Below are 26,585 nucleotides of genomic sequence, written 5' to 3'. Positions count from 1 at the left end.
AGGCAGCTGCAGAGCGCCGGGAGATCCCGGCACAGCAACAACGGCGGCTTTGCGGGTTTGCCCACCGGGAATCCTGCACTGCGGGCACTGTCCTCTGCCACTGTCACCTCTGCCAGTGTCCCCAGGGGACAGGACAAGCTGTGACAGGCACCAGGGTCCCTTTAGGGCAGTTTGCTGAGCTGGGGATTATCCATCTCATGTTTTGGGGGTTTGTTTCTGCCCAACAAACTGGAGATGGGGAGGGGAGGTGGGGGTTTAGGAGGACAGACCTCCCTGCAGCCAGAGAGGGTCTGGGGTGGCAGCCACCTCTGGCAGGGTCAGGGGTGGGCACAGGGTGGGCAGAGTGAGGGCCCTGGGGTCAGGGCAGGGTGGGCATCAGGAGCAGGGGGACAAGGACAGGCTGGGGATGAGGAGCAGGGTGCTGAGAGTGGGCTGGGGGTCAAGGGCAGCGTTTGGGAGCCAGGGGCAAGGTGACGGGGCTGGGGGTCAGGGAGGAGGGTGCCCACGGTGGGTTTGGGGATCAGGGAGCACGGTGATGATTCCGGGGGTCACAGAGCAGGGTGATGGCGCTGGGGGTCCAGGGGCAGAGGGACGGGGCTGGGCATCGGGGGAAAAGGTGCTGAGGGGCGGCTGCAAGCCGGGTGACAAGGACAGGGGGCGGACTGGGGGTCCGGGAGCAGGGCTGGGGTTCAGGAGCGGGATGTGCGGGGTGGGCACACAGGGATGCAGAGAGGGCACACAGAGGTGAGGGGTGGGCACACAGGGATGAAGAGAGGGCACCCAGAGATGAGGGGTGGGCACAGAGAGGTGTAGGGTGGGCACAGAGGTGCAGAGGGGGCACACAGGGATGAAGAGAAGGCACCCAGAGGTGCAGGGTGGGCACACAGAGGTGCGGGGTGAGCACTCAGAGGTGCAGGGTGGGCACACAGGGATGCAGAGAGGACACACAGGGATGCGGTGTGCGCACCCAGAGGTGCAGGGTGGGCACACAGGGATGCGGGGTGGGCACACAGAGGTGAGGGGTGGGCAACAGAGGTGCGGGGTGGGCACACAAGGATGTGCGATGGGCACACAGAGGCGCGGAGTGCGCACAGAGAAGTGGAAGGTGGGCACACAGAGGTGCGGGGTGGGCACACAAGGATGCAGAGGAAGCACACAGAGGTGAGGGGTGGGCACACAGGGATGCAGAGAGGACACACAGGGATGCGGTGTGCGCACCCAGAGGTGCGGGGGGGGCACACAACGATGCAGAGGAAGCACACAGAGGTGCAGGGTGGGCACACAGGGATGCGGGGTGGGCACACAGGGATGCAGAGAGGACACACAGAGATGAGGGGTGGGCACAGAGAGGTGTAGGGTGGGCACACAGGGATGCAGAGAGGACACACAGGGATGCGGTGTGCGCACCCAGAGGTGCGGGCTCCCCTGTCACCCCCCGGCCGGCGGTGCCAGCGCAGCCAGCCCTGCAGAAGCCCCGCTCGGTGCCCGCGGAGCCCCGCGCCGAGCCGGCAGCGCTGGCACCCGGCGGGCAGCCGCCGATCCTTCCCTGCCTCCTCCCTCCTCCCCGCCCTCTCCGCTCCCTCCTGCCTTGGCAGGCGGGATCGCCTCGCAGGCGAAGTGACCCCGGCGAACCCCGAAACGGCCCCAAAACGGGGGTGCCGGGGGCCGGCGGGGGCCCGGAGCGGGGCTTACCGGACATCCCGAGGCGGAGCGGGCAGCACCTCGCCAGGTGCCCGGTGCAGCAGCAGAGGTGGCCCCGGCCCCGGCCCCACGAGCTGGCCAAAGGGGGCAAGAGGAGACAGCCTTAAAATTCGGGGCTGAAGGGATCTGCCCTGCCTGGTGGCAATGGCAGGTGGATCCCGACAATATTATTGTTTTATCCCTACGGGTATAAGTTTGAGTTTTTCTCTCCTAATGCCAAGTATTTAAAACCTCTAGAAACCAATGATTTGACAATCAATGATTGCGCGATACTTTCAATTTGAATATTCAAAGGCTCCACAAAATGGGCTATCTTTTGGTGGAACCGAGCACATCCCCATCTAGCAGAGGGTCTGGGGGAATAGGATTTGGGGGGGTCACCCTCCCCACCCTTTGCTTTCGGGACATTTGCAGGGTTTTATCCATCTTTCCCTGAATGAAGCAGATGCCTCCCAACCAGCTCAGTGTTTTCCCCTCAGATGCACAGGCTGGGCTCCAGCCCTCTCATATTTCATTTACTACCTGCAGTGAGCACTCTGCAAGGGACTGACTTGCTTTTTGCACGTTTTTTCACGTTTTAAGGCTGAATTCTGCCAGTTTGGGGCCCAAATAGCAGCGGGCATGCATGGCCTAACAAAGAGGCTGCCCTGGGCACCCAGGGGGCTGAATTTCCCTGAACCCCACTTCTCCCCACAACGTTCCTGCCCTCTGCCTGCGTGCTGGGCTCACACTGGAGATAATTTGTGTTTCCCCCCGATCCAGGCTGTCTGCCTGGGCTGCACAAATCAGCCTTTTCCTCAGAAGCCTCAGTGCTGGCCCGCCCTGGGAGCTGCAGCTTTGGGGCTCAGTGCGTGGCTCAGACTTTTGGGATGACCATCCCTTCCCAGCACTGCTGTCACCGGGGTTTTTAGGCTGCTTTTCAGCTTTTCCCTGGGGACCACAGCCTGTGCCACGGGCAGGCAGTGGAGGCACAGAGCAGGCCAGGCTGTTAATCATCTACCAGCAGCTCAGGCTGCCTGTTGTCACGGCCCAATCTTTTCCTTCTCCTTTAAGCTGAACAAACAACACTTGATTTCTGCGGGGAGCCAGGCCATTCCTGGCTCTGAAATGTGCCCCTGCAGCTCCTGGTGGGCCAAGCCTTTGCCTGGGACAGCTTTATAGGGACACATCCCAAGCAGGAGAGGAGCCCACCTGCCCCCGAGCACAAAGGAATGTGCTGTGCCAGGGCTGTGGGGGAGGTCTCCCTAAGGAATTTGGGATGTGAAACCCTTCCCAGGGCTGCCGTCGGTGGCTGCAGGGAGCAGGGATGGTGTTTACCCCCATGAGCAGAGCCTGCAGGCTGCGGGAGCTGGATGCCTCCAGCGAACACGAGGCAGCTGAATTCTGCCTGTTCCTGTAGGGGCTTGGGGGCATTTCCAGGCGGATCAAAACCCCGCCTGGGTCAGGAGTTGAATGCCTCAGTGGGTCAAAGGCTTTGAAGACAGCACAAAACCCTGTCGCTGCTTCTCCCTCAGAGCCTGGGGACCACACAGCCGCCGTGGGCTGGTGGCCCTGCTCACAGCAGCCCCGGGCAGAGGAGCAGCCGGGATGGTCCCTGGGATTCAGCCCGGCGTGCGCTCGGAACCAGGCTGGAGCTGGGCTCAGGTTTGGGGGCAGCAGGGCCGGCTGTGGGGCCAGGAGAGCTGCACACACCCCGACGTGATCGGGGGACAGCTCTGGCCGGGCAGGGGCCACCCCACGGCTGCCACTCGTGGGAGGGGAAGGTGCTGGGAAGGCTTCAAAAGCCCCACCAGGACCGGGATTCGAGGAGAAAAGGCAAGGAGGGACTTAAAGCCTCTCATCCCTGCACATTGCCTGGAATGTGGAATACTCCGGAGCCTCTTGCTGCTGCTCTGGGTGCCAAGTTTGGGGGCGAGCTGGGACAAGGGAGGTGTCCCCTCGCTGGGACAAAGGAGATGTCCCCCCATCGCTAGGACAAAGGAGGTGTCCCCCTGACTGGGACATAGGGGTGTCCCCTCGCTGGGACAAAGGGGGTGTCCCCTCGCTGGGCAAAGGGGGTGTCCCCTCGCTGGGCCAAACCCTCCAGGATGTGCTGCCTCTCTGAGACGGTTCCCGCTCGGTGTGTTCGTGTGTGCAGAGCTACCTCTAGTGGCCGCGGGTCCCGGAGTGTCCCCGGGGCTGGGGACCGCCGCCGTCCCCACTGCCAGCCCCGCTGGGAGCACCTGGAGCCCCGTGCCCAGGTGGGTGTGGGTGATGTGGGCACCCAGGTGGGTGTGGGTGATGTGGGCACCCAGGTGGGTGTGGGTGATGTGCGCACTCAGGTGAGTGTGGGTGATGTGGGCACCCAGGTGAGTGTGGGTGATGTGGGCACTCAGGTGGGTGTGGGTGATGTGCGCACTCAGGTGAGTGTGGGTGATGTGGGCACCCAGGTGAGTGTGGGTGATGTGGGCACTCAGGTGAGTGTGGGTGATGTGGGCACTCAGGTGGGTGCGGGTGATGTGCGCACTCAGGTGGGTGCGGGTGATGTGCGCACTCAGGTGAGTGTGGGTGATGTGCGCACTCAGGTGGGTGCGGGTGATGTGGGCACTCAGGTGGGTGTGGGTGATGTGGGCACCCAGGTGAGTGTGGGTGATGTGGGCACTCAGGTGAGTGTGGGTGGTGTGGGCACCCAGGTGAGTGTGGGTGATGTGGGCAAGGCAGGAGCGGCCCTGAGCCTCCCCCAGGGCAGGAGGGACAGTGAGGAGGGGGCGTTTGGTGGCCCGCAGGTGGGCAGGGGACAGCAGTGCCCTCGCCCTGCGGAGCATCTCAGCCACCAAAGCTGGAGGAGTCCCCACGAGGAGGGAAAAACCTGCCGGGCGCAGAGGTTTTTCAGGCCGAGCGTTTTACTGGTGGGAGCGGGAGAAATTCCTCTCAGGAGGCACTAGAAGGCACCACTCCGAGCGAGCCGAGTGCGGTGTGTCCAGCGGATTGTATTTCTAACCAGAGCGCAAAGCATAGCCTTAAAGAGCAGTTTTAGAGGAAAAATGACGCTTCAATAACGATCTCATTTTCTCTCCTCAATAAGTTCTCCTGCCTTCGTAAGTCCCCCAGAGGGCACTTCCATCCTCGGGGAGGTGTGGTGGCTCCGAGGGCTGCTCCGGGCACAGGAGGCTCATCCTGGACGGCTCGTTGGCCACGGCCACCAACGGGGACAAGCCGTAGGGCGAGGTGGCGGCGTAGCTGGAGGAGTAGTGAGCATCTTCCAGAGGATGCAGAGGGTAGGGCTGGGCTCCAGGGACGGCTGGGCTCCAGCCTGAGCCTCGGAACGGGGAGACGCCTCCGGATTCGGGCAGGGAGAGGCAGCTGGAGGTGGCAGGGAGCGCCTGCAGAGGGTCTGAGCACGCACCGTCGGGCTGGCCGAGGCTCTCGGGTGAGCTCTGCTCCCAGGGCTCTCTCTGCAGGGAGAAAAGGCCACGAGAACCCTTAGGAATAAAAACCTGCCCTGGAGGTTGGGGAATATCCATCCCAGGGAGCGCCCCGAGGGTTTTTGTGGCTCTGGAGCAGCGTGTGGTGGGATAACTGTGGAAGGAAACATCCATCCATCGGGGTCCCTGCAGGAGCTCCGTGGTGGGGCTGAGTGCAGCTGGGGAGTGACAGGGACAGGCCACAGCCTGGAGCCACCAAGGGCTGTTTCTAGAAAGCCAAAGAGGGAGTTTCATAAAGCCGGAGAGCCACAGAGCAGCCTGAGGTGGAAGGGACCCACCAGCACCATCAAATCCCAGCGCTGGCCCTGCAGAGGACAGCCCAGCCATCCCAGCCCGTCCCTGGGAGCTGCGTCCAGCTCAGACATCTCCAACAGGAAAAAATGACAATTAGATGGAACCAAAGAGAAAAATCTTCCCCCCAGAGCCCTGCCCCACGTGCCACGGCCGCTCCTGTCCCAGCCCGCCAGCCCCCTGCCTGAACCCCACATTTCCATGGGGTGACCTTGCCCTGGGGACAGCACCACGGAGCCACTCACGAGCAGGAAGGGCCCCGTGTCGCCGGGGAAGGATGGCAGCAGAGGGGGCACGGCCGGAGGAGGGTTGAAGAAGGAGCTGGCGGCAGCCGGCAGAGGAGCAGCGCGGTGATCCCCAAACTGCTCGCTGAGGTAGGGCTCCAGGAGGGCTGGGTAACCCTGGGGGACAGAGGAGTCGCAGGAGAAGGGCTTGGAGCCCAGAGGGGAGGAGTAGACATCACTGACAAACTGCTTGGTGCTGTGGAAATCCAGCTCGGCCGGGAAGGGTCTGCGGACGCTGTAGTAACCAGGTGTGGGGGGCGAGCCTGGGGGACAGAAAAAAGGGGGGAAAGTGGAATTCTAACAGCTGCCACAGAACGATGGACACCTCTGTGGGGGTAAGGAATCCATCCTGGAATCCATCCGGAATCCATCCTGGAATCCATCCACCCAGGAATCCATCCTGCCGTGACTCAGGTGTGCCAGCCCAGAGGTGCTTTGGAGGTCAGCTCTTGATTTTGTGTTTTCTCCGGGGAAAATGGGAAAACACAGGAGGAAAAGCGGGGATTCTGTAGGGCTCCTCTGCTAAAAGAGGTGGGAACTGCTTTAATTACTCTCTTGGAGGCTTTTACACAAGATTGTCGCTGTTCTTTTTGTTGCTGCTGTTGCTTTTTTTGGTTTTTATTTTTATTATTCTTTTAATTACTTTCCTCCTGGGCTCTCTCTGAGGGGTGGCCCCGCTCCGGGGCTTGTTTCACATCCTCTGGAAGAGAACACCCAGGGCTGTGCCAACCCTCCCGCCTGCATTGAGGGTGTTTATCAGCGCAGGGAAAAACCTCACCTGGCATCTGGCCAAAGGGCGACTGCGCTGTGCCGGTGCTGCCCTGCAAAAGATAAAGAGATGTTTGAGAAAAAAAAAAAAAAAAAAAAAAAAAAAAAAAAAAAAAAAAAAAAGACTTTTCGAAGCAAGGCAGCTCTCTGAGTGTGCTCCAGGAGCATTATTCTGGGTGCTGTGAGGGGTTTAACTCCACGATTTCCTCGGAGAATTAACGGATGTAGGCTAAGCAGAGATTTTGAAGGTCTCGTGCAGAGTCGATCAGAGGAGGAGTATCAAGATAACTGGCTTCTCCCTCCTGTCCCACAGGGTCCCTGGGAGCAGGCAGAACGCTGAGGATCCTTCTGGTGCTGGCACAAAGCAGGGAAGGTGACACCCGGGGCCCTGAGGGGCCAATTTGGGGCAGACCCCAGCCCATGTGGCAGCTGAGCTGTGCAGGGTCCCCAGACAGGACCTGGCAGCACCAGCAGAGTGGGTGCAGAGTTCCCAGATCCTGTTTGGATCCTGCAGCAATGGTGATGATGATAATAATCATATTATTATTGATCATCGTGCTCTCCTCTTGGTCCCCAGATCAAGGAGAATTTCCCCTGGAATGTTCCCAGTGCCTCGTTCCTTACCGAGCACCCTGGCAAAGGCATCTGCTCCTCTGGAATCCCACTGAGCTCTGGTTTGGGGAGCTCCAGGCCCCCAGAGCAGGAGCCCAGAGCCCCCAGCTGCACTGCTGTCCCCTCTGCTGTCCCCTGGCCACTGCTGGTGGCACCGCTGGCCAGTTTGCATAGCGCAAACAGGAGGTTCCTGCCCTAGCAGGCAACCAAATTTAGAGGTTTCGATTTGAATTAAATTTGCCAGCCCTGAGGACTTCCTTCTACTGCCGAGGGAAGGTTTGCAGCTGCTCCCTGCTCCCTCATGGAAATGAGCTCTGAGCCTGCACGGGCCCCACGGGCTGCAGAGGTGGCAGGAGGTGACAGGAGGTGGCAGGAAGGAATCCCTGGGCTTGGGGACAGAGGAGCCTTGGTGTCACACGGGCAGGGCTCGCACCTGTCCCCAGCTAAAGCCATCACATGCAAATCCTCTCTCAGCATCCAGGTCCCTTGGAGGGGAAAAGCCGAGCTGGGAGGTTCAGGCAGCACAGACGGTGCCCAGGGCGGCTGCAGGGATGGGAGCTGGGATGCTCTGCTGGAGGCACAGGACAGTCCCCGGGCAGGGCTGGCAGCCTCCAGCAGCGCTCATTTTTAACTACCAGAGCGTTTCATCTTTGCTCCTGCCTGTTGAACACTGGAAGTGCGTGGCTGTGTGCACACACCCGTGCTGGAGAATCCCAGCGCTTTACCCGGCGGGATTTAACACAGAAACCTGCTGCAGCCCGTCCTGGGCCTCCTCAGAGCAGAGCCCAGCCTTTCATTCCCCTCCTCTCCTCACGGGCTTTAATTGAGAGTCATGAGTTCATTTCCTCTCCCTGCCATGGGAACCAGGAGCTGCATCTCCTGCAGCTCTGTGCAGCCTCCCACCGCGAGTCCAGCTGTAGATGAGCCAGGCACAGATCCTGCCTGGCATTTCTCCACGGAGCTCTGCTGCTCCACTGCCTCCTAACTCGCCTACAAACCTCTCTGAATGCAAAGATCCAGCTCAAAATATTGACCTGGCCCTGCTTTTTGGCAAAGCTTTGGCTTCAGGGCTCTCTGAGCCCGGCTGAAGGGATGGAAATTCTCCATCAAAGCAGAGCTGAGCCTGGGCAGGGCACTGCTGGAAGTGTGTCCCTGCTCTGGGAGGGCTGCTGGGCGCTCAGCAGTGAGTTCTCTCTGCACCAGAACCCTGCGGTGCTTCACCTGGGCAGGGCTCCCCTAACACCCCTCAGAGAGGACAGGGATTCTCAGAGGAAACAGGAATTCTCACAGAAGACAGGGATTCTCAGAGGAAACAGGAATTCTCACAGAAGACAGGGATTCTCTCACCCTGCAGAGGACAACTGCAGGTTCATACCCGTGAAAAAGGAAAAGCCAGATTCTCCCTAAAGCTCCAGCCCAGCAGTTGGTGCAGAACTCCTGATTTTTGGGGCTTTCCTCACAGCACAGCCTGATTTCCCCCCACTCGATGTGTGCAGGGTTCTGGCTGTCAGGAAATTGTTGAAAGCTCAGCCCAAAGCTCTGCTGAGCTCTGACCTCCCCTGCCCAGCCCAGGGCTCCTCCTCACACCAACAACAGCTCAGGGATTTTTTTTTTTAATTTATCTTTTTTTTTTTTTTTTTTTTTTTTTTTTTTTTTTTCCGGACCAAAGATCACCCTGGAACAAAAGATGCAGCTAAATTACCCTGCATCATCAACAGCCAAAGGGGTGTTCAGTTATCTGCCCCTGGCTTTGATTCAGGGTTATACTCTGCCAGACAAACAGAGCTCCACTTCCAGCTGCTCTTTTCATGATACGTCCGAGCAAACAAGGATGTTTGCCCTGCACAATAATTTTTTGTCTCTCTCACAGGGGAACGAGCAGCAGGGCTGGGTTTTTTGTTTTTGTTTTTTTTTTTTTTTTTTGCATCAGGCAGAGCCACACACACAACTGCTGCGCTCTGCAGCACAAAGCCAAGGGGCAATAAAAGCCAGGAGGATTTTTACAATTCCAGGTGTTTCCAGCGGGGCTGTTGAAGCTGCCGCCTCCAGCAGAGAGAGGAGCAGGTAAATGGTGATATCATCACCCAGGAGCTGTTTTCTCAGCTGCTTCCTGCGGCTCCCCAAAGAGCTCCCCTCCTAAATATCTCCCTGCTGGGATTGTGTCTCCCCCAGTGGCTCTTTCTCCGTGGCTCTGGAGCCCGTGGGGATGGATTTTGCTGTGTTTGGTGATGCCCGATCCTGATTTTGGTTGTTGTTGTTGTTGTTTTCCCTGCCTGTTTTGTCACACAGAGTTAATGGGCCTGAAAGTCACAGCGAGAGAAACACTTGCAAGTAAATCCCTGTGAGGCCTCTTCAGCAAAAAAAAAGGCAAAAAAGCCACCAGAGGTGAATGGCTTTTGGGGAAAAAAGCATCAGAAGTCCCAATTTCTGTGTTCTGCTGGCAGAGATTCGGGGCTCTGCTCCCTCTTTCTTTTTGGGGTAAAAAAAGCATGAGAAATCCCAATTTCTGTGTTCTGCTGGCAGACATTTGGGGCTCTGCTCCTTCTCTCTTTTTGGGGTAAAAAAAGCATGAGAAGTCCCAATTTCTGTGTTCTGCTGGCAGACATTTGGGGCTCTGTTCCCTCTTTCTTTTTGGGGTAAAAAAAGCCTGAGAAATCCCAATTTCTGTGTTCTGCTGGCAGAGATTTAAGGCTCTGCTCCCTCTCTCCCTTTCCATCACACAGTGCCAGCTCTCCCTCCTCTGCCCATGTCCCCAGAGCTCCCAGGCAGCCTGGACAGGAGGAGCTGCTGCCAGCAAAGGTGAGTCCCAGGAGCACCCAGGGAAGGATCCCTTGTGCCCACTGGATGCCACCACGCCCTGTCATCACGATGTCGTGTCCCCTTTTTTGGGGACAGCCACGCTTTTCTGGCTGGCGATCGAGAAACAAACCAAAAAACCCAAGGAAACAAAACAATGTTGTGTAGCAAGACTTGGGTTTCCTGTTGTCACAGAAGCACTTGAAGAGGAAATCATCTCTTCCAAGCTGATGCTTGGCCTCCTTCCAGCCCATCACATCGCTGCAGCTCCCCTGGCACTCCGGGACGAGCTGCAAGGAGCTCAGCATTAAGGGAAGAGCAGTTATTTTTGGGGGAATGCCTTGTCCAAGTGCAGCTGGTGGCCAAGGAGGTTGACTTGGGAAGGTGTCACACGTAGGACGTGAAAGGAGAGAGGAATTTAAGAGCACTGTCAGGCTTAAAAAAAAAAAAAAAAAAAAAAAAAAAAAAAAAAAAAAAGAGAGAAGAATTTCAGGTGTTTAAGGTTCACAGATGTTAAAAAAAAAAGAATTCGAGGAGTTTAAGGTTCACAGATGTAAAAAAAAAAAAAAAAAAAAAATATCAAGGAGCCATCAGTGATGTTTTGGGACAAATATTAGTTTTTTTGCTGCTCTGTTAATACCGGCAGTGCCCCAACCTGTCTCTAAAGCCGAGGGTGGGATGATGAGGCTTTACGGGGTTAAAAAAGGGGTGTGGGGACGGGACTCACGCTGAAGCGGGAGCCGCTGCTCTGCCGGGATCGCTTCTCCGCCAGGAGATCCTTCACCGTGTGCTTCACCCGCACTCCTTGGTACACGCGTTTGCCAAAATCTGCGGGGACTGAGGGGATGCAGAGGTCAGGGGGGAGCACAGAGCAGCCGGGAGAAGCGAATTCGTCACCTCTGAGCATCGCGTTGGGGAGGGAAGATGTAAATCTGCGATTGTTAATAGGAAATCGTCCCTTAGGAGCCCGACAGTGAGAGCAGAGCAAATGTGTCCCCTGCTCTTTCCGTGCTGTCCCTCTCTGCCGGGTGGTTTGGGGGCTTTTATTTTTCCAAAGGGAACCCCGAATTTCACCCCTTTGGGTCAGAAAAAAAAATTATTTAACATTTTAACATATCATAAAATGTTAAGATATCATCAGTGCTGGTTTCAGCAGTGAGGTCGTGGCTCAGCCCTTGTGGAGCTGCTGGCTGCCAGCAAAACCACCTCTGACCCCCTGGAGATGCCCTGGATGGATGGAGAGGCTCCTCTGAACCCCAAAAGGAGAAAGGAGCTGCCTGCTCAGCCCGTGCTGTCCCCACAGCAGGTGCCTGGGGGCTCTGGTTTTATCCAGATTATTGGGATGTGTCCCTATCGTGCCACCTGGAGGGTTTTATTCGTCCTGGAACACGGCAAAACCTAAACCAGCTCTTGGGTGAATTTAGCACGAGGCGTGTGTCCTCTCCCTCTGCCTGGAGGGAATTTTGGGAGCTGCACAGAGAGGTTTTGGAACAAAAAAAAAAACCCAAAAAAGGGACAATTGAGGGACAATGGCAAGGACAGCTCTTTTCTCGTGGCCTGAACACAGAGCTCACACCTGCGGTTCCAGGGAAGAGTTTCCACCTGGGCTTTTATTGAATTATCCCGGATTAAAAAAAAAAAAACCCTCCTTAACTTTGAAGCTAATCCCTCGGAAAACACACAGCCACGCTCTGCTGGGGGAGAACAAACTGCCCGGGCACAGCTGATGCGTTTGATCTCTAGGATTTATTTATGTATCATTTGGCTCTTCTGCCCTCCAGGATGTGTCCCTTGGCTCCGTTTCTGGCGGCGTTGTGGCCCCAGGTGCACACACACACACACACAGGGCGAGATGAGAGGGTTGAAACAACACAGTGCTGCCTTGGCCTTGCCCCACATCGGTTGTTTTGGGGTTTTTTTTTTGCAAATTTGGACAAGTGGAATTTTATTTCGGTGTTTGAGTGCTGGCCAGAGAGCTTCAGGCACAAAGCAAACACAAAGCAAGGGGCAGACTCCCCAAAATGAGGGGAAGATGAGAGTCTCGGACCAAAAAGCAACAAAAGTGGCCAGAAATTGGCATCAGCTCTCACAGGGGGAGGAATTCCAGCAGATCTGGTGCTCTGCAGTTTTCCTGACAACTTTGGATTGCTCCAAAGGCATTTTAAAAGCACTTCCACTGTTCTGTGCTGTTGAAGTCACTTCACTCACAACCTCAGTTATTCCTCTGCCCAAATTGTTTTAATTAAACAACTCTCAGCCCTCAAACCCTGATCTGAAGTTCTCACACAACTGAACCTGTTGCTTCCAGTGAATTATTCAGAGGCATCTGATGCTGAGCTCCCAAAACTTCAGATAATTCTGCCACTGGCAGTACTGGGGAAGAAAATGTTAATTCAGGCCCGAGGTTATATCATTTCCAAGCAAATTGAATTCAAATAATAATCAATCAAAATAATAATTGTAGCCAAAAAACATTGCACCGTGAAGGAATTTAAACTCACTCTTAAGAAGGCAGAACGTGCTAATTGACACTATTAAATTCTTGGGACATTTAAGAGGTCACATGTCTGTTTTAGACAAATTTTTGTGGTGGGTTTTTATATTTCTTTTTTCCCGTAGGAGCCCAAGGACAGCCCAGTTTGTCCCTTCCCTGATATTGCCACGAAGATGCCTCAACTTGGGAAAATCCGAGCTGCTGGAACTCACCTGTTTCCATTGCTGGTGCTGCTGAGGGGTCCCGGATCCTGCAGGAATTTGGGGAAGATCTGTCCCTCATGAGCTGCCCAGAGCAGAGTGAAGCCTGTGCTCATAATTCCCTGGGAAACTTCCAGCCGAACCTGGCGGAAATGGGGTTTTTTCTGGAGCTCAGGGATCTCTCCAGCACCAAACCTCGTTTGGGATTTGCTTAAATGCAAATCCCTGGATCTGTGTTTCACTCCACTTTGCATGGTGAGTGCTGCTCCTTCCCCAGGAGCCTCTTTCCTGGCTGAGCTGCCACTTGAGGGATGAAAACCAGAGGTTTGTGGACAGAAAATCCTCGGGGTGAAGCGAAAGGCAGGCGAGCCTTGCAGGGAGGAACCTTTTCCTTCCAGGTGAGGAAAAACAACCCTCGGGGTGAGCATTTTCTCCTGGGTGAGTGGGAGATCCCCACGAGCTGTTGAAGGCTTCATTTGGGCAGAAATTCTGCTTTTCTGGGACCTCACAGGTTGGTCTGGACAACTCCAGTTCTGCCTGGGGACCCGGGGGACTTTGCTTTTCTCCTGCAGGGAGAGGGACAAAATCCACGAGAAGGACAAGATCCATGAGAGGGACAAGATCCACGAGAGGGACAAATCCATGAGGAGGACAAAATCCATGAGGAGGACAAAATCCATGAGGAGGACAAAATCCATGAGAAGAACAAGATCCATGAGAGGGACAAGATCCATGAGAGGGACAAAATTCATGAGAGGGACAAATCCACGAGAGGGACAAGATCCATGAGAGGGACAAATCCATGAGAGGGACAAGATCCATGAGAGGGACAAATCCATGAGAGGGACAAATGCATGAGAGGGACAAGATCCATGAGAAGGACAAATCCATGAGAGGGACAAATCCATGAGAAGAACGGGCAGGAGCATCCCTGGGTTTGGCTCCCCCAGGGGCTGAAGGAACCTGCAGAGGAAACAGCAGCCAGGAAAGCAGCTCCTGACCTGGGTTTGTTGGGAAAGGTGAGACAGGAAAAGCCTACAGATAGGATTGCCTGGCAAGAGAGGCTAAAAATCTAAAACCTGTGAGTGAAATGGAAATGAAAGCTGGTTTTGAGATGTAGGCAGGCAGGTCAAAGGTTCTGGTGGCCAACCCTCTGTGGGCAGCAAGACTTGATTGTGCAATATCCTGATGCCTTTTTGGGCTACCTAAAAACAGAGGCCAGACAGAATTAAAATAATAAATTCTATTTATAATTCTATTTATTGAAGGGTCTCAGGTACATTTAGGGCAGACAAAGCCCCCCAGGGGCTGCACCCAAAATGGACAATGGTCACGGCTTTGCACACTTGGATCAGTTGGGGCCATTGGCACATTGGGGGTTCATCTCCCAATTCCAGCTCCAGGTAATGAATCATTGAGCCCAAGTTTGCTGCCCCCAACTCCCTTTTGTTCCCATCTCTGAGGCCTGAGGCAGTGAGGGCTCCTTGACTGCCAGGCCTGGAGAGGAATTGTTGTGTGTGCCCAAAGTGGGGCAGCAGCAGCTCACACTGTGTGTGGGGTGTGGAGCTCTGCACTAAACAACTGCAGGGTCACAGAGAGATAAAACCCACAAAAGCTCAAATCTTAAAGCATCAACCCAAACCGAGGAATTGAAGCCTCTAAACCCTTCTTTAAGCACGGCAGCCCTGCAGTGAGGCTGGATGGAGGATCTCTGCCGGCTCCGTGCGGCTCTGCTGGGCTCATCTTACACCAGCCTGGCGCCGGGAGCCTGCTCCTAATTAAATCTCCCTCCTGATGGAGTCTGCTGCCGGCTCACGAGGTAAAATCCTGCCCTCCTGGTGTCCACGAGGTAAAATCCTGCCCTCCTGGTCCTTCCATGAGCTCTCCCCAATTAATCTGGAGGTTAATTCAGCCTCTCACGTGGCCTTGTCTTCCTGGAGAAGGGTTTGAATTTTTAGGTGTTTTGTTGTTGTTGTTGTTAATTTTTGGTGGTTTTTTTTTTTTTTTCTAGTGTAATTATTTTTTAAGTATAATTATTCTTTCTCTTTGGAGGAAATTAAAAAAAAGCACCAAGAGCAGGAGCAGCAGCAGCTGGCCAAGGCTGTGTCTGGGGGAGGCAGGACTGGAACAACATCCTGAGTAATTCCCAATTTATATTTTTTTAACCTGGGGAACCCCTCGTGTCCTCTGCCTGCTCAGAGCTGGGAGGACATGAACACCCCAGCCCCTGTGTGCAGAACCTTTCCCAACGTGTGGATGGATTTCTACCTAAAAAACCTCTGATTCCATTCTTTCCCAACCCTTCCAGGTGCGTGGCCTTTGGCTGGCAGCTCACAGAAGTGGCAGGAGCTCCAGGTGCAGGGACAGATGCAAAGTGGCACCAAAAGGAGCTGGTTTTGTTCTGTCAGCAATGGGCTGCGTTTGCCAGCTGCCTCCTGGCGCTGGGTTTTGTCTCCTGGGCTGGAGATGGCTGTATTTTGGTGAGGATATTCGGGATAAATTCCGTGTCTGCTCAGTCCAGGTGTTCTCTGTGCTGGCTGCAAAGCCATTGCATTGAAAACGACCAAACAGAGAGAGAACAAAAGCTCGGCCAGGCTCCTTTGAGATGAAACCCTCTTACCTGGTGTTTTCTTTACAAAAATCCTCACACCCAGATTTTCGGGATGGTTTGGTGGATTTGGGCACGTGTTTTCCATTCACGTCGGGGCAGAGCTGGGCTCTGTTCTGGGATTTGCAGAAGCTGCTGTGTGTTGACATGGGCACGTTCTGTACAACCCCTCTTAAAAAGGGGTTTAAACATTTTAAAACCCTTTTTAAACCTTTTAAAACCCTTTTTAAAAAGGCATTTACCTGTGCCAAAGCAAACTTTGGGGATTGTGCCTCTGCTTTGCATAAAAAAGAGCCTGGGACAGCAGATGGGACAGTCGAGGTTTATTTAATTCAATTTGTCTATTGGTTGAGGAACAGAGAGAATTCATTGCATTATCTCACAGCAGAGAGCTGCAGAACTGATGGGGTTTGTGTTCAGTGTTTGTCAGGATGGATTTTCACTGTGAGGACTCTTATTTAAGCAACGAATTGTTCCGGAAGCACCAAGAATTAACTGGGAATTAAATGGTTTGGGTTGGAGGGAACCTTCAAGCTCATCCCAAGGGCAGGGACGGCTTCCATTGTCCCAAATGGCTCCAGCACCTTGGACACTTCCAGGGACGGAGCAGCCACAGTTCTTTTCAGCGAGGAGCGCTCCTGGGGTAGATTTTTCCCAAACCCGAAGGATAATTAATGCCCCAATTATCCTAAGACCTTAACGCCCCAATTACCCTGAGGCCCTAAAGAACGTCGGAACCTTTGTGGCACAGCGCTGCTTGCCGGTGGAGCCGCTGGGCCGCCGGGCGCAGCAGCGCGTTCCTGCGCGCCGATTGGCGGGCGGCGGCCGCGCTGATTGGCGGACGGACGGGCTGCGGCCGCGCTGATTGGCGGACGGGCGGGCGGCGGCCGCGCTGATTGGCTGGCGGGCTCGGTCCGTCGCGGCCCGGGGTCCCCCGCGGGGCAGAGGCGGGCGGAGGGGCGGTGAGGAGGGGGTCGCGGCCGCGCTCTCCCCGCGCCTCCCGCCGGGTTCGAGGCCGATTCCCGGTGGCGACGGGAGCCCCGGACGGCCCTGCACGAGCCCGGCCATGCCGCCAGCCCGTGCCGGCGGTAAGGGGGCCGTGGTGCTGCAGTGCGAGTGGCAGCAGTGCTCCTTCGTGGCCTCGGAGATGGAGGAGTTCTGCGCGCACGTAGCGCAGCACCTGCAGCAGCACCTCCCTGGCGAGCACCGCGACGAGATGGACCCTCTGGGTGAGGCGCTGGGGAAAAGGAGGCTCGGGGAGGGATTTGTGGCTCTGCACAAGTCCCTGACAGGAGGGGACAGCCGGGGGGGATCGGGCTCTGCTCGCAGGGAACGGCAGGACAAGGAAAATATCGTCAGGTTGTGCCAAGGGACCGTCAGCTTGGACATAAAGAGGAATTTCCTCATGGAAAAGTTGCTCAGGCTTTGGAAGGAGCTGCCCAGGGAGGTTTGGAGTGCCCATCATCCCTGGAGGTGGCACTCTGGGCTGGGGACAGGGTGGGCACGGCTGGGGCTCGCTGCTCTCGGAGTGCTTCTCCGACCTAAATAACTCTGATTTTCTGACAAGAGGGAGTTCCTGGCCTTTTTTCCCCTCTCCCTGAGTAGAGCAGGGCGGCAGGGCTGGGACCTCAGGGAAACACCCGTGCTGTTTGCCCACCTGCAACAGCTGAGCTGGACTTGGAGAGGAAAGTGACTTGGAGAGGAAAGTGACTTGGAGAGGAAAGTGACTTGGAGAGGAAAGTGACTTGGAGAGGAAAGTGACTTGGAGAGCAGATTTGCTTGGAGACACTCTTCGAGCTGTGTATTTGTGCTGCCCTGGAGGGGTTTGTGCTGCCCTGGAGGGGTTTGTGCTGCCCTGGAGGGGTTTGTGCTGCCCTGGAGGGGTTTGTGCTGCCCTGGAGGGGTTTGTGCTGCCCTGGAGGGGTTTGTGCTGCCCTGGAGGGGTTTGTGCTGCCCTGGAGGGGTTTGTGCTGCCCTGGAGGGGTTTGTGCTGCCCTGGAGGGGTTTGTGCTGCCCTGGAGGGGTTTGTGCTGCCCTGGAGGGGTTTGTGCTGCCCTGGAGGGGTTTGTGCTGCCCTGGAGGGGTTTGTGCTGCCCTGGAGGGGTTTGTGCTGCCCTGGAGGGGTTTGTGCTGCCCTGGAGGGGTTTGTGCTGCCCTGGAGGGGTTTGTGCTGCCCTGGAGGGGTTTGTGCTGCCCTGGAGGGGTTTGTGCTGCCCTGGAGGGGTTTGTGCCGCCCTGGAGGGGTCTGTGCCGCCCTGGAGGGGTTTGTGCCGCCCAGGAGGGGTCTGTGCCGCACTGGAGGGGTCTGTGCCGCCCAGGAGGGGTCTGTGCCGCCCTGGAGGGGTTTGTGCCGCCCTGGAGGGGTTTGTGCCGCCCTGGAGGGGTTTGTGCCGCCCTGGAGGGGTTTGTGCCGCCCTGGAGGGGTTTGTGCCGCCCTGGAGGGGTTTGTGCCGCCCTGGAGGGGTTTGTGCCGCCCTGGAGGGGTTTGTGCCGCCCTGGAGGGGTTTGTGCCGCCCTGGAGGGGTTTGTGCCGCCCTGGAGGGGTTTGTGCCGCCCTGGAGGGGTTTGTGCCGCCCTGGAGGGGTTTGTGCCGCCCTGGAGGGGTTTGTGCCGCCCTGGAGGGGTTTGTGCCGCCCTGGAGGGGTTTGTGCCGCCCTGGAGGGGTTTGTGCCGCCCTGGAGGGGTTTGTGCCGCCCTGGAGGGGTTTGTGCCGCCCTGGAGGGGTTTGTGCCGCCCTGGAGGGGTTTGTGCCGCCCTGGAGGGGTTTGTGCCGCCCTGGAGGGGTTTGTGCCGCCCTGGAGGGGTTTGTGCCGCCCTGGAGGGGTTTGTGCCGCCCTGGAGGGGTTTGTGCCGCCCTGGAGGGGTTTGTGCCGCCCTGGAGGGGTTTGTGCCGCCCTGGAGGGGTTTGTGCCGCCCTGGAGGGGTTTGTGCCGCCCTGGAGGGGTTTGTGCCGCCCTGGAGGGGTTTGTGCCGCCCTGGAGGGGTTTGTGCCGCCCTGGAGGGGTTTGTGCCGCCCTGGAGGGGTTTGTGCCGCCCTGGAGGGGTTTGTGCCGCCCTGGAGGGGTTTGTGCCGCCCTGGAGGGGTCTGTGCCGCCCTGGAGGGGTTTGTGCCGCCCTGGAGGGGTCTGTGCCGCCCTGGAGGGGTCTGTGCCGCACTGAAGGGGTCTGTGCCGCACTGAAGGGGTCTGTGCCGCACTGAAGGGGTTTGTGCCGCACTGAAGGGGTTTGTGCTGCACTGAAGGGGTCTGTGCTGCACTGAAGGGGTCTGTGCTGCACTGAAGGGGTCTGTGCTGCACTGAAGGGGTCTGTGCTGCCCAGGAGCGCTCTGTTTGTGTTGCAGAGGAATTTTTTGTTTGTGTTGCAGAGGAATACACGTGCCTGTGGCAGGACTGTGGCTTCTGCTCCCTGGAGAGCTCGGCTGACCTGGTGCGCCACATCTACTTCCACTGCTACCACACCAAGCTGAAGCAGTGGGGGCTGAGGGCCCTGCAGAGCCAGGCAGACGTCAGCCACTGCCAGCTGGACTTCCAGAGCCGGAATATCATCCCTGAGATCCAGGAGAACTTCCTGTGCCTCTGGGAGTACTGTGAGGTGAGAGCTGGGGCCGCGGTGTGGAAGCTGCTGTGCTGCAGCTCACCTGTTTGGAGCTGGGTGGGAGCATCTCTGGGCTTGTTTTGGTCTCTCTCACCCTGTCCTGTGTGTCCTTGTCCCCCTCAGAGGTCGTTTGACAACCCTGAGTGGTTCTACCGGCACGTGGAGGATCACAGCTTCTGCTCCGAGTACAAGGCAGCGGGGAAGGAGAACCACGTGGTGCTCTGTGGCTGGAAAGGTTGGTGGGAGCCTGCAGGGCCTCTCCAGGGCTGGGTGGCAAATGTGGAACCGGGGGACACGTTTCAGAGCCCCTTGGCCTTCAGAAATAGGTGTGTGTGTCTGTGTGTGCGTGGTTTTGACCGTGAAATATTCCAGCAAAACTTTCTTCAGGGAATGCAGTGGAGTGCTTAGTACAGAACTTCCTGTTTATATGTAATTTATATGTAACCTTGGAGAAAAGGCTACGGGCTGTTTTAATTTTAAATTTTATTGTGATTTTTTGATTAATTTCTCCAGTGTTTGTGCAGTTGCCTTAACTGCTTGTGGGGAGGGTGGGGTGCCACATTTATTGTGCTGTGGTGATCTCCCCCTGCTCTGTGGGGATCCTGGAGCCTTGCTGGCCAAAACAGGATGTGAGGAAGCTGCTGTGCAGTGGGGCTGTGTCCCCTGGGAGGGCTCTCAGCCGTGCTGTCCCTCCCCAGACTGCAACTGCAGCTTCAAGGGCCGCTGCAAACTGCGGGAGCACCTGCGCAGCCACACGCAGGAGAAGGTGGTGGCCTGTCCCACCTGCGGGGGGATGTTTGCCAACAACACCAAGTTCTTCGACCACATCCGCCGCCAGACCGCCCTGGACCGTAAGCCCCGGGGGCAGGAGGGGCTGGGGGAGCCCCGGGTTGGGGGGTTTGGGGTGCTGGAGCTGCCTGTACCCTGTGAGCCAAGGGCAGGGTGTGCTTGGAGCAGCCTGGCTTCTCTGCTGGTTGATGGGAGCCGCAGAATTCCAGGGTGGTTTTTAGGTTGGAAAAGGTCTCTGAGGTTGAGTCCAGCCTGTGGTTGATCCTCACCTTGTCGGCCAGCCTGGTCCTGACCTGGGGTAGAGACTCTCCCACTTCCCTGGGCAGCCCCTTCCAGCATCTTTCCATGGAAAAATTCCTCCTGATGTCCCAGCTGACCGTCCCCTGGCGCAGCCTGAGGCCGTGTCCTGCAGGAAATCTCTCCTCACAGAGGCAGGGTGGGAGGCTCTTCCTCCTGTGGGGCCCCAGGGCTGCACACCCACGTTTCCAGCCCTCTGTAACAGCTGCCCTCACTGCTCTGTGTGCTGTTCCCCTGCCCTGGTGTCTCCTGTGCCCTCCCTGCCCCGCTGCTGCAGAGCAGAGGTTTCAGTGCTCCCACTGCTCCAAGAGGTTTGCCACGGAGAGGCTGCTCCGCGACCACATGAGGAACCACGGTGAGTGAAGGCCCCCAGCTCAGCCTCTGTGGGCTGTGTGCTCTGCCCTGCTCCGGGGGGTGACTTTTCTCCCCGTTTTTTGGCCCAGTGAACCACTACAAGTGCCCCCTGTGTGACATGACCTGCCCGCTGCCCTCCTCGCTGCGCAACCACATTCGCTTCCGCCACAGCGAGGAGCGCCCCTTCAAGTGTGACTACTGTGACTACAGGTGAGGCTGGCCAGGGGCCTCTGTGTGTGTGTGTGTGTGTTTCTGCTGCAGCTTCCTTCCCTCCCTTTGTGCTCCCAGCTGCAAGAACCTCATCGACCTGCGGAAGCACCTGGACACTCACAGCAAGGAGCCGGCGTATCGCTGCGAGTTCGAGGCCTGCAGCTTCTCTGCACGCTCCCTGTGCTCCATCAAACTGCACTACAGGAAAGTCCACGAGGTGGGAAGGGCTTGCACTGCTCCTGGTGCCCCGTGTCTGTCTGCTCAGAGAACTTTCTGGCTCCTTCCCTGCACTTGTGGGCTCGTGGGGCGCTGACACGGCTCCGTGTGTCCCTCAGGGTGACGCAGAGCCCCGCTACAAGTGCCACGTCTGTGACAAGTGCTTCACACGGGGGAACAACCTCACTGTCCACCTCAGGAAGAAGCACCAGTTCAAATGGCCCTCGGGACATCCTCGCTTCAGGTACTGCTCACCTTTAGCTCCTCTGCAGTGCAGGGCACAGCTGGAGCTGCATCCTGCGTTGGGATGTTTGTGAATGTGCTCAAGAGCCTTTTCCCCAAGGCTGGGAGGCACTGGGCAGAACATTGAGTGGGACCTGAGCAGTGCTGGGTGGCAGCTCCAAGGGGTGCCTCTGGTGGGACACTTTTGAGCTTGGCAGGGTCCCGGTGTCCCCCTTTAGAGAGATGAATCAGAGACAGAAGCCTCTGCTGCACCCTCTCTAGGAAACTCCCAAGGGGTTCCAGAGCCTGAGAGCTGGGAGGGGAAGAGGATGGACCCGAAATGCTCCCAGTGGAACAGAATGGTGGAAGGAGATGGGCTGGGGAGGTGATTGAACCTGGCACAAAGCTCAGAAGCTGCCACATGGGTGTGCTTTTGGGAGTAGAGGCTGAAACACCATCCGTGCAGCACCGGGATTGAAACTTTGGACGTTGTGCCTTTTCTTTTGCCCTCCCCAAACCTTCCCTGTTGTTCCCCACCTCCTGGGAAGGGGAGTGTGCCTGGCTGACCCCTCCTGTCTGTGCCCAGGTACAGGGAGCACGAGGATGGCTACATGAGGCTGCAGCTGGTGCGCTACGAGAGCGTGGAGCTCACAGAGCAGCTGCTCAAGGACAGGGAGAAGCGTGGGGAGGCTCTGGATGGCTCCAGCGAGTGCCTGGTGCTGCCTGAGGGCCAGGGCAACCTGCAGGGCATCCTCCTGGAGCCTCCAGCAACCCCTGCCCTGGCAGAGAACAGGATGTCTGAGCTGCCTGTGCCCCCAGCCCTGTGCTCTGCTCCCAGCCCTGAGCCAGCACAGCCAAGCCCCTGCCCAGGAGCTGCTTCCTCCTCCTCCTCCTCCTCAGAGCAAGGATCCAGCAGCACCACCAACCCCATCATCCGTGTGGTGAACAGGACCAACGAGCAGGGCCAGAGTGAGACTGTGTATTACGTGCTGGCCAGCACGGCCCCGGGGGAGAAGGGCACAGCAGCCCTGCCCCTGGAGCTGGAGGAGAACGTCATGGACAGGCTGCAGAAAACAGCTGAGGAGCTGGGCATCCAGATCGTGTGAGGGGCTGCCTCTGTGCAGGAGGAGAACTTCAGCCTCCTTGGGGTGTGCTGGTGGAGTGTTCAGGGAGAGGGCTGGGCTTGTCTTCAGCACAGCGTGGCTGGAGGTTCTGGTCAGCATGGGGAGAGGGGAGGGACAGCTCTCCCAGGGGTGAATCAAGTGGTCTGAGCTGGAAAGAGCTGTCTGCCTCCTCCTCTTGGGGGTCACCTGCTGCCACCCTTGCAGGAGGTGTGGCCAGGCCTGGCAGTGGTCACCAGCTGTGCCCTCCTGAGCCTGTTCCCCAGGCAGGATGGTGTGTGGAGCACACACTGGTGCTGAAGCCTCACCCCTGGGAGCACGTGTGGCCCTTGGCAGGCCTGTCCTGCCCCTTCCATGCCTTCTCCAGGGGCTGTCACGCCTTCATCAGCCCTTCCTGCACACATGTCCTGTGTCACCTGGTGCTGGTGGTTGCCTCCCTGATCCCATAACCAGCACTGGTCTCTGGCAGGACGATGCTGGAGGTGCTGTCCCTTGCAGCCCTGGGACACTGGGATCTTCCTGCTGCTTTTGGCATCCCCCGGGTGCCCTCCCCACATTGGGGTTTGGCTTCCTGGTCTGGCCAAAGTGTGCTTTGACAAACTGGCAAGACAAATAAACATCAGGCTGCCAGGCCCAGCAGTGTCTGGGGTGGTTTTTTTGCACAGCCTCTCGCTGCCAGCCGTGCTGTGGTGGGAGGTGGGCGCTGAGGAGCTGCCAGGCTCTGCTGGCACTGTGCAGCTGGCACTGCAGGCTGCTGCTCCCCAGAGGTGGCACTGGAAGGCCGGGTTTAGCTGTGACACTGGTGTTCCTGCCGTGGGGCTGAGTTTTGCTGCCTCGTCAGGCTGGTTTTGAATACAGGGTGTAGCCTGGGCCTGTGAGCGGGGCCAGCTCACCCTTTGCTGATGATTGGACAAGGACAGTGTGAATTTGGGGTCCCTGCCCTCTGTGGTGTGCCCAGAGGGGACACCTGGGGAAACCCTGCTGGTCTTGGCTGCACACTGACTTTTCCCCATTGCTCCTTTCTCAGGCTGGTGCCAAAACCTGTTGGAATTCCGCGTTTCTGGGGGAACCCACTCGCTCCCAGCACCTCTGGGGGAGAGGCAGAAGCTGTCCCTGAGAGCACACACTGCTGGGGGATGCTCCAGGCAGAGGAACCCTGCCCTGGGCCCTCGGTGTGGCCTTGCCCAGCCTTCCTGTCCCCGCCTGGCCCCTGCTCCCTGGCCTTGGCAGGGCTGGGCTCAGGATGCCTTCGAGAGAAGGGCCCCGTGCCAGCTCTGCACTCGCAGCACTCCCAGCCTGGCCCTCGTTCCAGCGCGCTCCAAACCGGGCTGTGCCTGCTCCTGCTGGAGCGGGCCGTGGCTGCTGGGAGTGTCCCTTTAAACACCGTGTCCCGGCGGGGTAATCTGCCGGAGATTATCTGCTGGGGAGAGGATTGGCATTAAAGGAACGTCTCCTCCCTGCCCCCGTGTCCCGCAGCATCCCCTGGCCCGGGGCGGTGTGCGCAAACCAAGTTCACTTTCTCCTGGGCGAGCAGAGAGGGTCTGTGGTTGGAGGGGTGAGGGGAGGAAGGCAGAGGATGGCACTGTGCCTCCTCTTCCTCGCCGTGCTGGCCACGCTCGTCTCCTGCCAGGACCCAGAAGGTAACAGGGGGTTTGGAAGGGATGAGGGGGTTTATGGGTGCCCCAGAGCCGCTGGCAGCAGTGAGGAGCAAATCTTGGCACAAAGTGGGAGCTGAGGTGTGAGTGGCTGCGCTCCTCACCACGGTAAGGGCTGGGGTGGGTTTTTTGGGCTCCAACACCTCTGGGGGCTGGGCAGCTGCTGGTGTCCTCACCCCCCAGCCCAGCTCGGCCCTGCCTTGCCCCAGGAGAGCTGGACACTTACTGGTCTGGCACGGCGCCCATCTGCCTGGGGGGCTGCAAGGGGCGGCACAAGGAGCTGAAGAGGAGCCAGTGTGGGAACGGCAGCTGCTGCTGGCTGGGCTACAAATCCTTCTGCAGAGGTAAAGCCCCGCAGGAAGGATGGGGGACCCCCGGGGACGCTGCGGGGCTTGGTGACACGAAGCGTGAGTGTCTCCAGCAGCCCGAGCCGCTCGGTGACACAGACCTGGGCACCCACAGCCTTGCCGGGGTGACCGCTGGGGCTGTCCCCGTGGCCAGCGGGCTGCCCGGGCTGCCAGCCCCGCTTCCATCCGTGTCGGCAGTGAACTGCGGGCGGCCCGAGGCGGATCGGAACTCGGTGGTGCACGGCAATGACTGGTGGGTGGGCTCCGTGGTGCGCTACAGCTGCCGGCCCGGCTTCCTGCTGCTGGGGGACGCCGCCAGCGCCTGCCAGTCGGACGGCCGCTGGAGCCCCAAGCCCTCCTGCCTCCGTGAGTACCCCCGGGACACGGGGCATCCTCCGGTGCGGCCCTTGGCCCGGAGGTGCCACCCCGCGATGGCTCTGCCCGTGTCCCTGCAGGGATCTGCCTGCGCGGCCGCATCGAGATCAGCGAGCGGGACATCAGCGGCAGGTGCTCCTCGTCCTGCGGCAGCCAGGAGCACCGGGGAGCCTTCCTCAACCGCGGCTGCATCAAGATCTCGGCCTGTGTCACCAAACTGTCGGCCTGGGCCCGCTGGTTCCAGCGCTGTGACATCTGCGAGTGCGACTGCCACGTGCCCTGCGGTGGGTCCTGGGGGTGGCACTGCCCGGCTGGGGCTCACGGGGCTCTGGGGAAGGTTGGCACAGCTCAGAATCCGCCGTCTTTGCTCTCCTCAGGTTCCTCCAGGTAGAGCTGGGCCACCCGGGGCTGTGGCCACTGGCCCTGTGCTCAGAGAGGTTCCCACCCTGGCTCCTGCTCCCCTTCCCCGTGTGTCTCCATTGCTGTGCTCCTTCCCCGAGCTCCGTCTGTCATCTGAGAGGGGAAGAGACCTTCTGGAGTCGCTCTTGCAGGGCTGGCTCACCCCGGGACTCTGCAGGGGCAGGGGATGCTCTGGGAGCAGCAGGTGCTGGGATCTGTGTGTGTTTCCTGCGGCTGGACTTGGGGACAGTGGTGACAGCCCCCATTTGCCTGTGACTGTTGTAAAATACCTGTCCCTCAGTGCTGCAGGTGGTGATTTCTCTGTGTCAGGCGATTCCAGGCCCTGAGCTGAGAGGTGGAGCTGCCCTGGGAGCTGGCTGAGGCAGCAGGAGGGTGACATCTGTCCCCTGTCCCCACGGCACGGACAGAGCAGCCTGGCCAGGGCTGCAGCACTTGCTGCTGGGGAAAGCAGCGGGTTAAACCGCCCTGGGAGGGCACAGTGGGGAAAGGTCTCATCTCCCAGCAGGGAAATCTTTCCCACAGGCTGCTCCATGCTCTGGCTGCTGGTCCTGCTCCTTCCAGAGGGTCTCTGGGCCTGCCTTGAGAGCCCCTTTTCCCAGGGGCTGCTCCTCCCAGCAGCCTGGGGCCACAAAGGGAGAGGTTTGGCTCCGGCCAGGAACAGCTTGGTGCCCTTGAGGGCATCTCAGGCTCCAGAGGAAGCAGCCATGGAAGCAGTTTTATTCCCCCAGGGGAGGAGAGGATGGTCTGGGGCACATGTGATGGCGTTGCTGAGGGTGTTGGAGGACCAGCCACGGGTCATTAAAAACGTGTTTTCAGGGAATCACAGAGGTTTTCCTGTTTCCCTGCAGCCCTGAACACAGATGACAGAACCAGGACAGGCTCCCTCTGTCCCACCATGGGGACACAGCTATGGACAAGGCCACTTCAGGAAGGTCCCAGCTGGGGATCAGAGGGATGTGAGTGTGCCCGTGGTGCTGGGCTCCATCCCTGCTTCCTGCCACCTCGAAATGACCCCCCAACAGCTGCTGGTTGCTCCATGGCCACCAGCCTGGGCCCAGCTGAGCAGAAAGGGGTTTAGCACCCATGGGGTCCTTCCCAGGTCCTCCTTGTGCCTGGGAATGAAGGGAGGGAGGGCTTTTGGCAGTGCCCAGAGCAGCCTGGGCTGGGCCCTGCTGGCAGGGAGTGCCCCAGGGATGGGTGCAGAGACAACTGGGTGAGTCCCACATGCCTTTTGCTCCACGACAAGATGACTTAAGACCTCCATGAGGAGCTTGGCTCCATGGATAACTCCTCGTGCCTTCCCCTGGCACAGCCCGCTGCTCTGCTCTGCCTGGATCCTGCCCTGAGATCTGTCCCAACCCTAAGCTGGCGAGGGGTGGGGAAAGCTCTCCTCGGCTCAACAGATGGTTTTTTAATTAATACTCTTGCTGGTGCCACTCATTTCCATATGTCTTCTGTGTTTAAGTGCTGTGGTGGGTGAGAGGTGTGAGTAACAGCGAGGAGGGAGCCAGGCGTGGTGCTGGGGAGGTGCAGGGGGATCCAGCTCCTGCAGGACGAGCTGCACCAGGGACGGTGTGCTGGGGGTAAAACCCTGAAGGGACACCCCCTGCCATGACCCTTTGTGACCGGCTGTCACCCCACTGGCTGTCCCCAGCCGCTGCAGCCCTGGTTGCACCCCATGTCCGTGTTGGGGGGTCTGTGCAGGGCAGGAGTGGGTTTAGGGCGTGTAGGATTCAGTCAGGGGGTTTGGGCTGGGGGGAGCCGCGG

General features: G+C 58.2%; 3 protein-coding genes and 1 long non-coding RNA gene across 7 annotated transcripts; 3 read left to right on the top strand and 1 right to left on the bottom strand.

Annotated features, from left to right (window-relative positions):
• Positions 1-4,753: 4,753 nt before the first annotated feature.
• Positions 4,754-10,895, bottom strand: POU2AF2 (POU class 2 homeobox associating factor 2). 2 transcript variants are annotated; one of them, XM_066334693.1, is made up of 4 exons: positions 10,644-10,895; positions 6,519-6,561; positions 5,702-6,003; positions 4,754-5,135 (listed from the first exon to the last, which is right to left on the bottom strand). In XM_066334693.1, the coding sequence occupies exons 1-4, from the start codon at positions 10,821-10,823 to the stop codon at positions 4,758-4,760; spliced, it is 903 nt and encodes a 300-aa protein (XP_066190790.1). In that variant the 5' UTR covers positions 10,824-10,895; the 3' UTR covers positions 4,754-4,757. The 2 variants fall into 2 exon arrangements, with proteins under 2 accessions (XP_066190790.1, XP_066190789.1); XM_066334692.1 differs by lacking the exon at positions 10,644-10,895 and adding an exon at positions 7,133-8,692.
• Positions 8,759-13,435, top strand: LOC136370970 (uncharacterized). The gene is made up of 3 exons (XR_010745259.1): positions 8,759-9,184; positions 9,410-9,919; positions 12,536-13,435. It is a non-coding gene; the product is annotated as an uncharacterized lncRNA (long non-coding RNA).
• A 2,678-nt stretch (positions 13,436-16,113) lies between these two features.
• Positions 16,114-22,657, top strand: HINFP (histone H4 transcription factor). 2 transcript variants are annotated; one of them, XM_066334900.1, is made up of 9 exons: positions 16,114-16,447; positions 18,583-18,809; positions 18,936-19,047; positions 19,337-19,663; positions 20,176-20,253; positions 20,342-20,462; positions 20,541-20,679; positions 20,798-20,922; positions 21,487-22,657. In XM_066334900.1, exons 1-9 carry the CDS (start codon positions 16,285-16,287, stop codon positions 22,004-22,006), a joined length of 1,812 nt encoding a protein of 603 aa, XP_066190997.1. In that variant the 5' UTR covers positions 16,114-16,284; the 3' UTR covers positions 22,007-22,657. The 2 variants fall into 2 exon arrangements, with proteins under 2 accessions (XP_066190997.1, XP_066190996.1); XM_066334899.1 differs by having other exon boundaries at positions 16,119-16,447; positions 19,511-19,663.
• A 230-nt stretch (positions 22,658-22,887) lies between these two features.
• Positions 22,888-25,638, top strand: LOC136371068 (zona pellucida sperm-binding protein 3 receptor-like). Of its 2 annotated transcripts, XM_066334898.1 has the most exons (5): positions 22,888-23,661; positions 23,886-24,020; positions 24,222-24,389; positions 24,479-24,682; positions 24,776-25,638. In XM_066334898.1, exons 1-5 carry the CDS (start codon positions 23,598-23,600, stop codon positions 24,787-24,789), a joined length of 585 nt encoding a protein of 194 aa, XP_066190995.1. In that variant the 5' UTR covers positions 22,888-23,597; the 3' UTR covers positions 24,790-25,638. The 2 variants fall into 2 exon arrangements, with proteins under 2 accessions (XP_066190995.1, XP_066190994.1); XM_066334897.1 differs by having other exon boundaries at positions 23,886-24,389.
• The last annotated feature ends 947 nt before the right edge of the window (positions 25,639-26,585 follow it).

Source organism: Sylvia atricapilla, chromosome 23 (assembly GCF_009819655.1).
Source record: "Sylvia atricapilla isolate bSylAtr1 chromosome 23, bSylAtr1.pri, whole genome shotgun sequence".
NCBI classification, from domain to species: domain Eukaryota; kingdom Metazoa; phylum Chordata; class Aves; order Passeriformes; family Sylviidae; genus Sylvia; species Sylvia atricapilla.
This window is presented reverse-complemented; position numbering and strand designations above follow the sequence as displayed.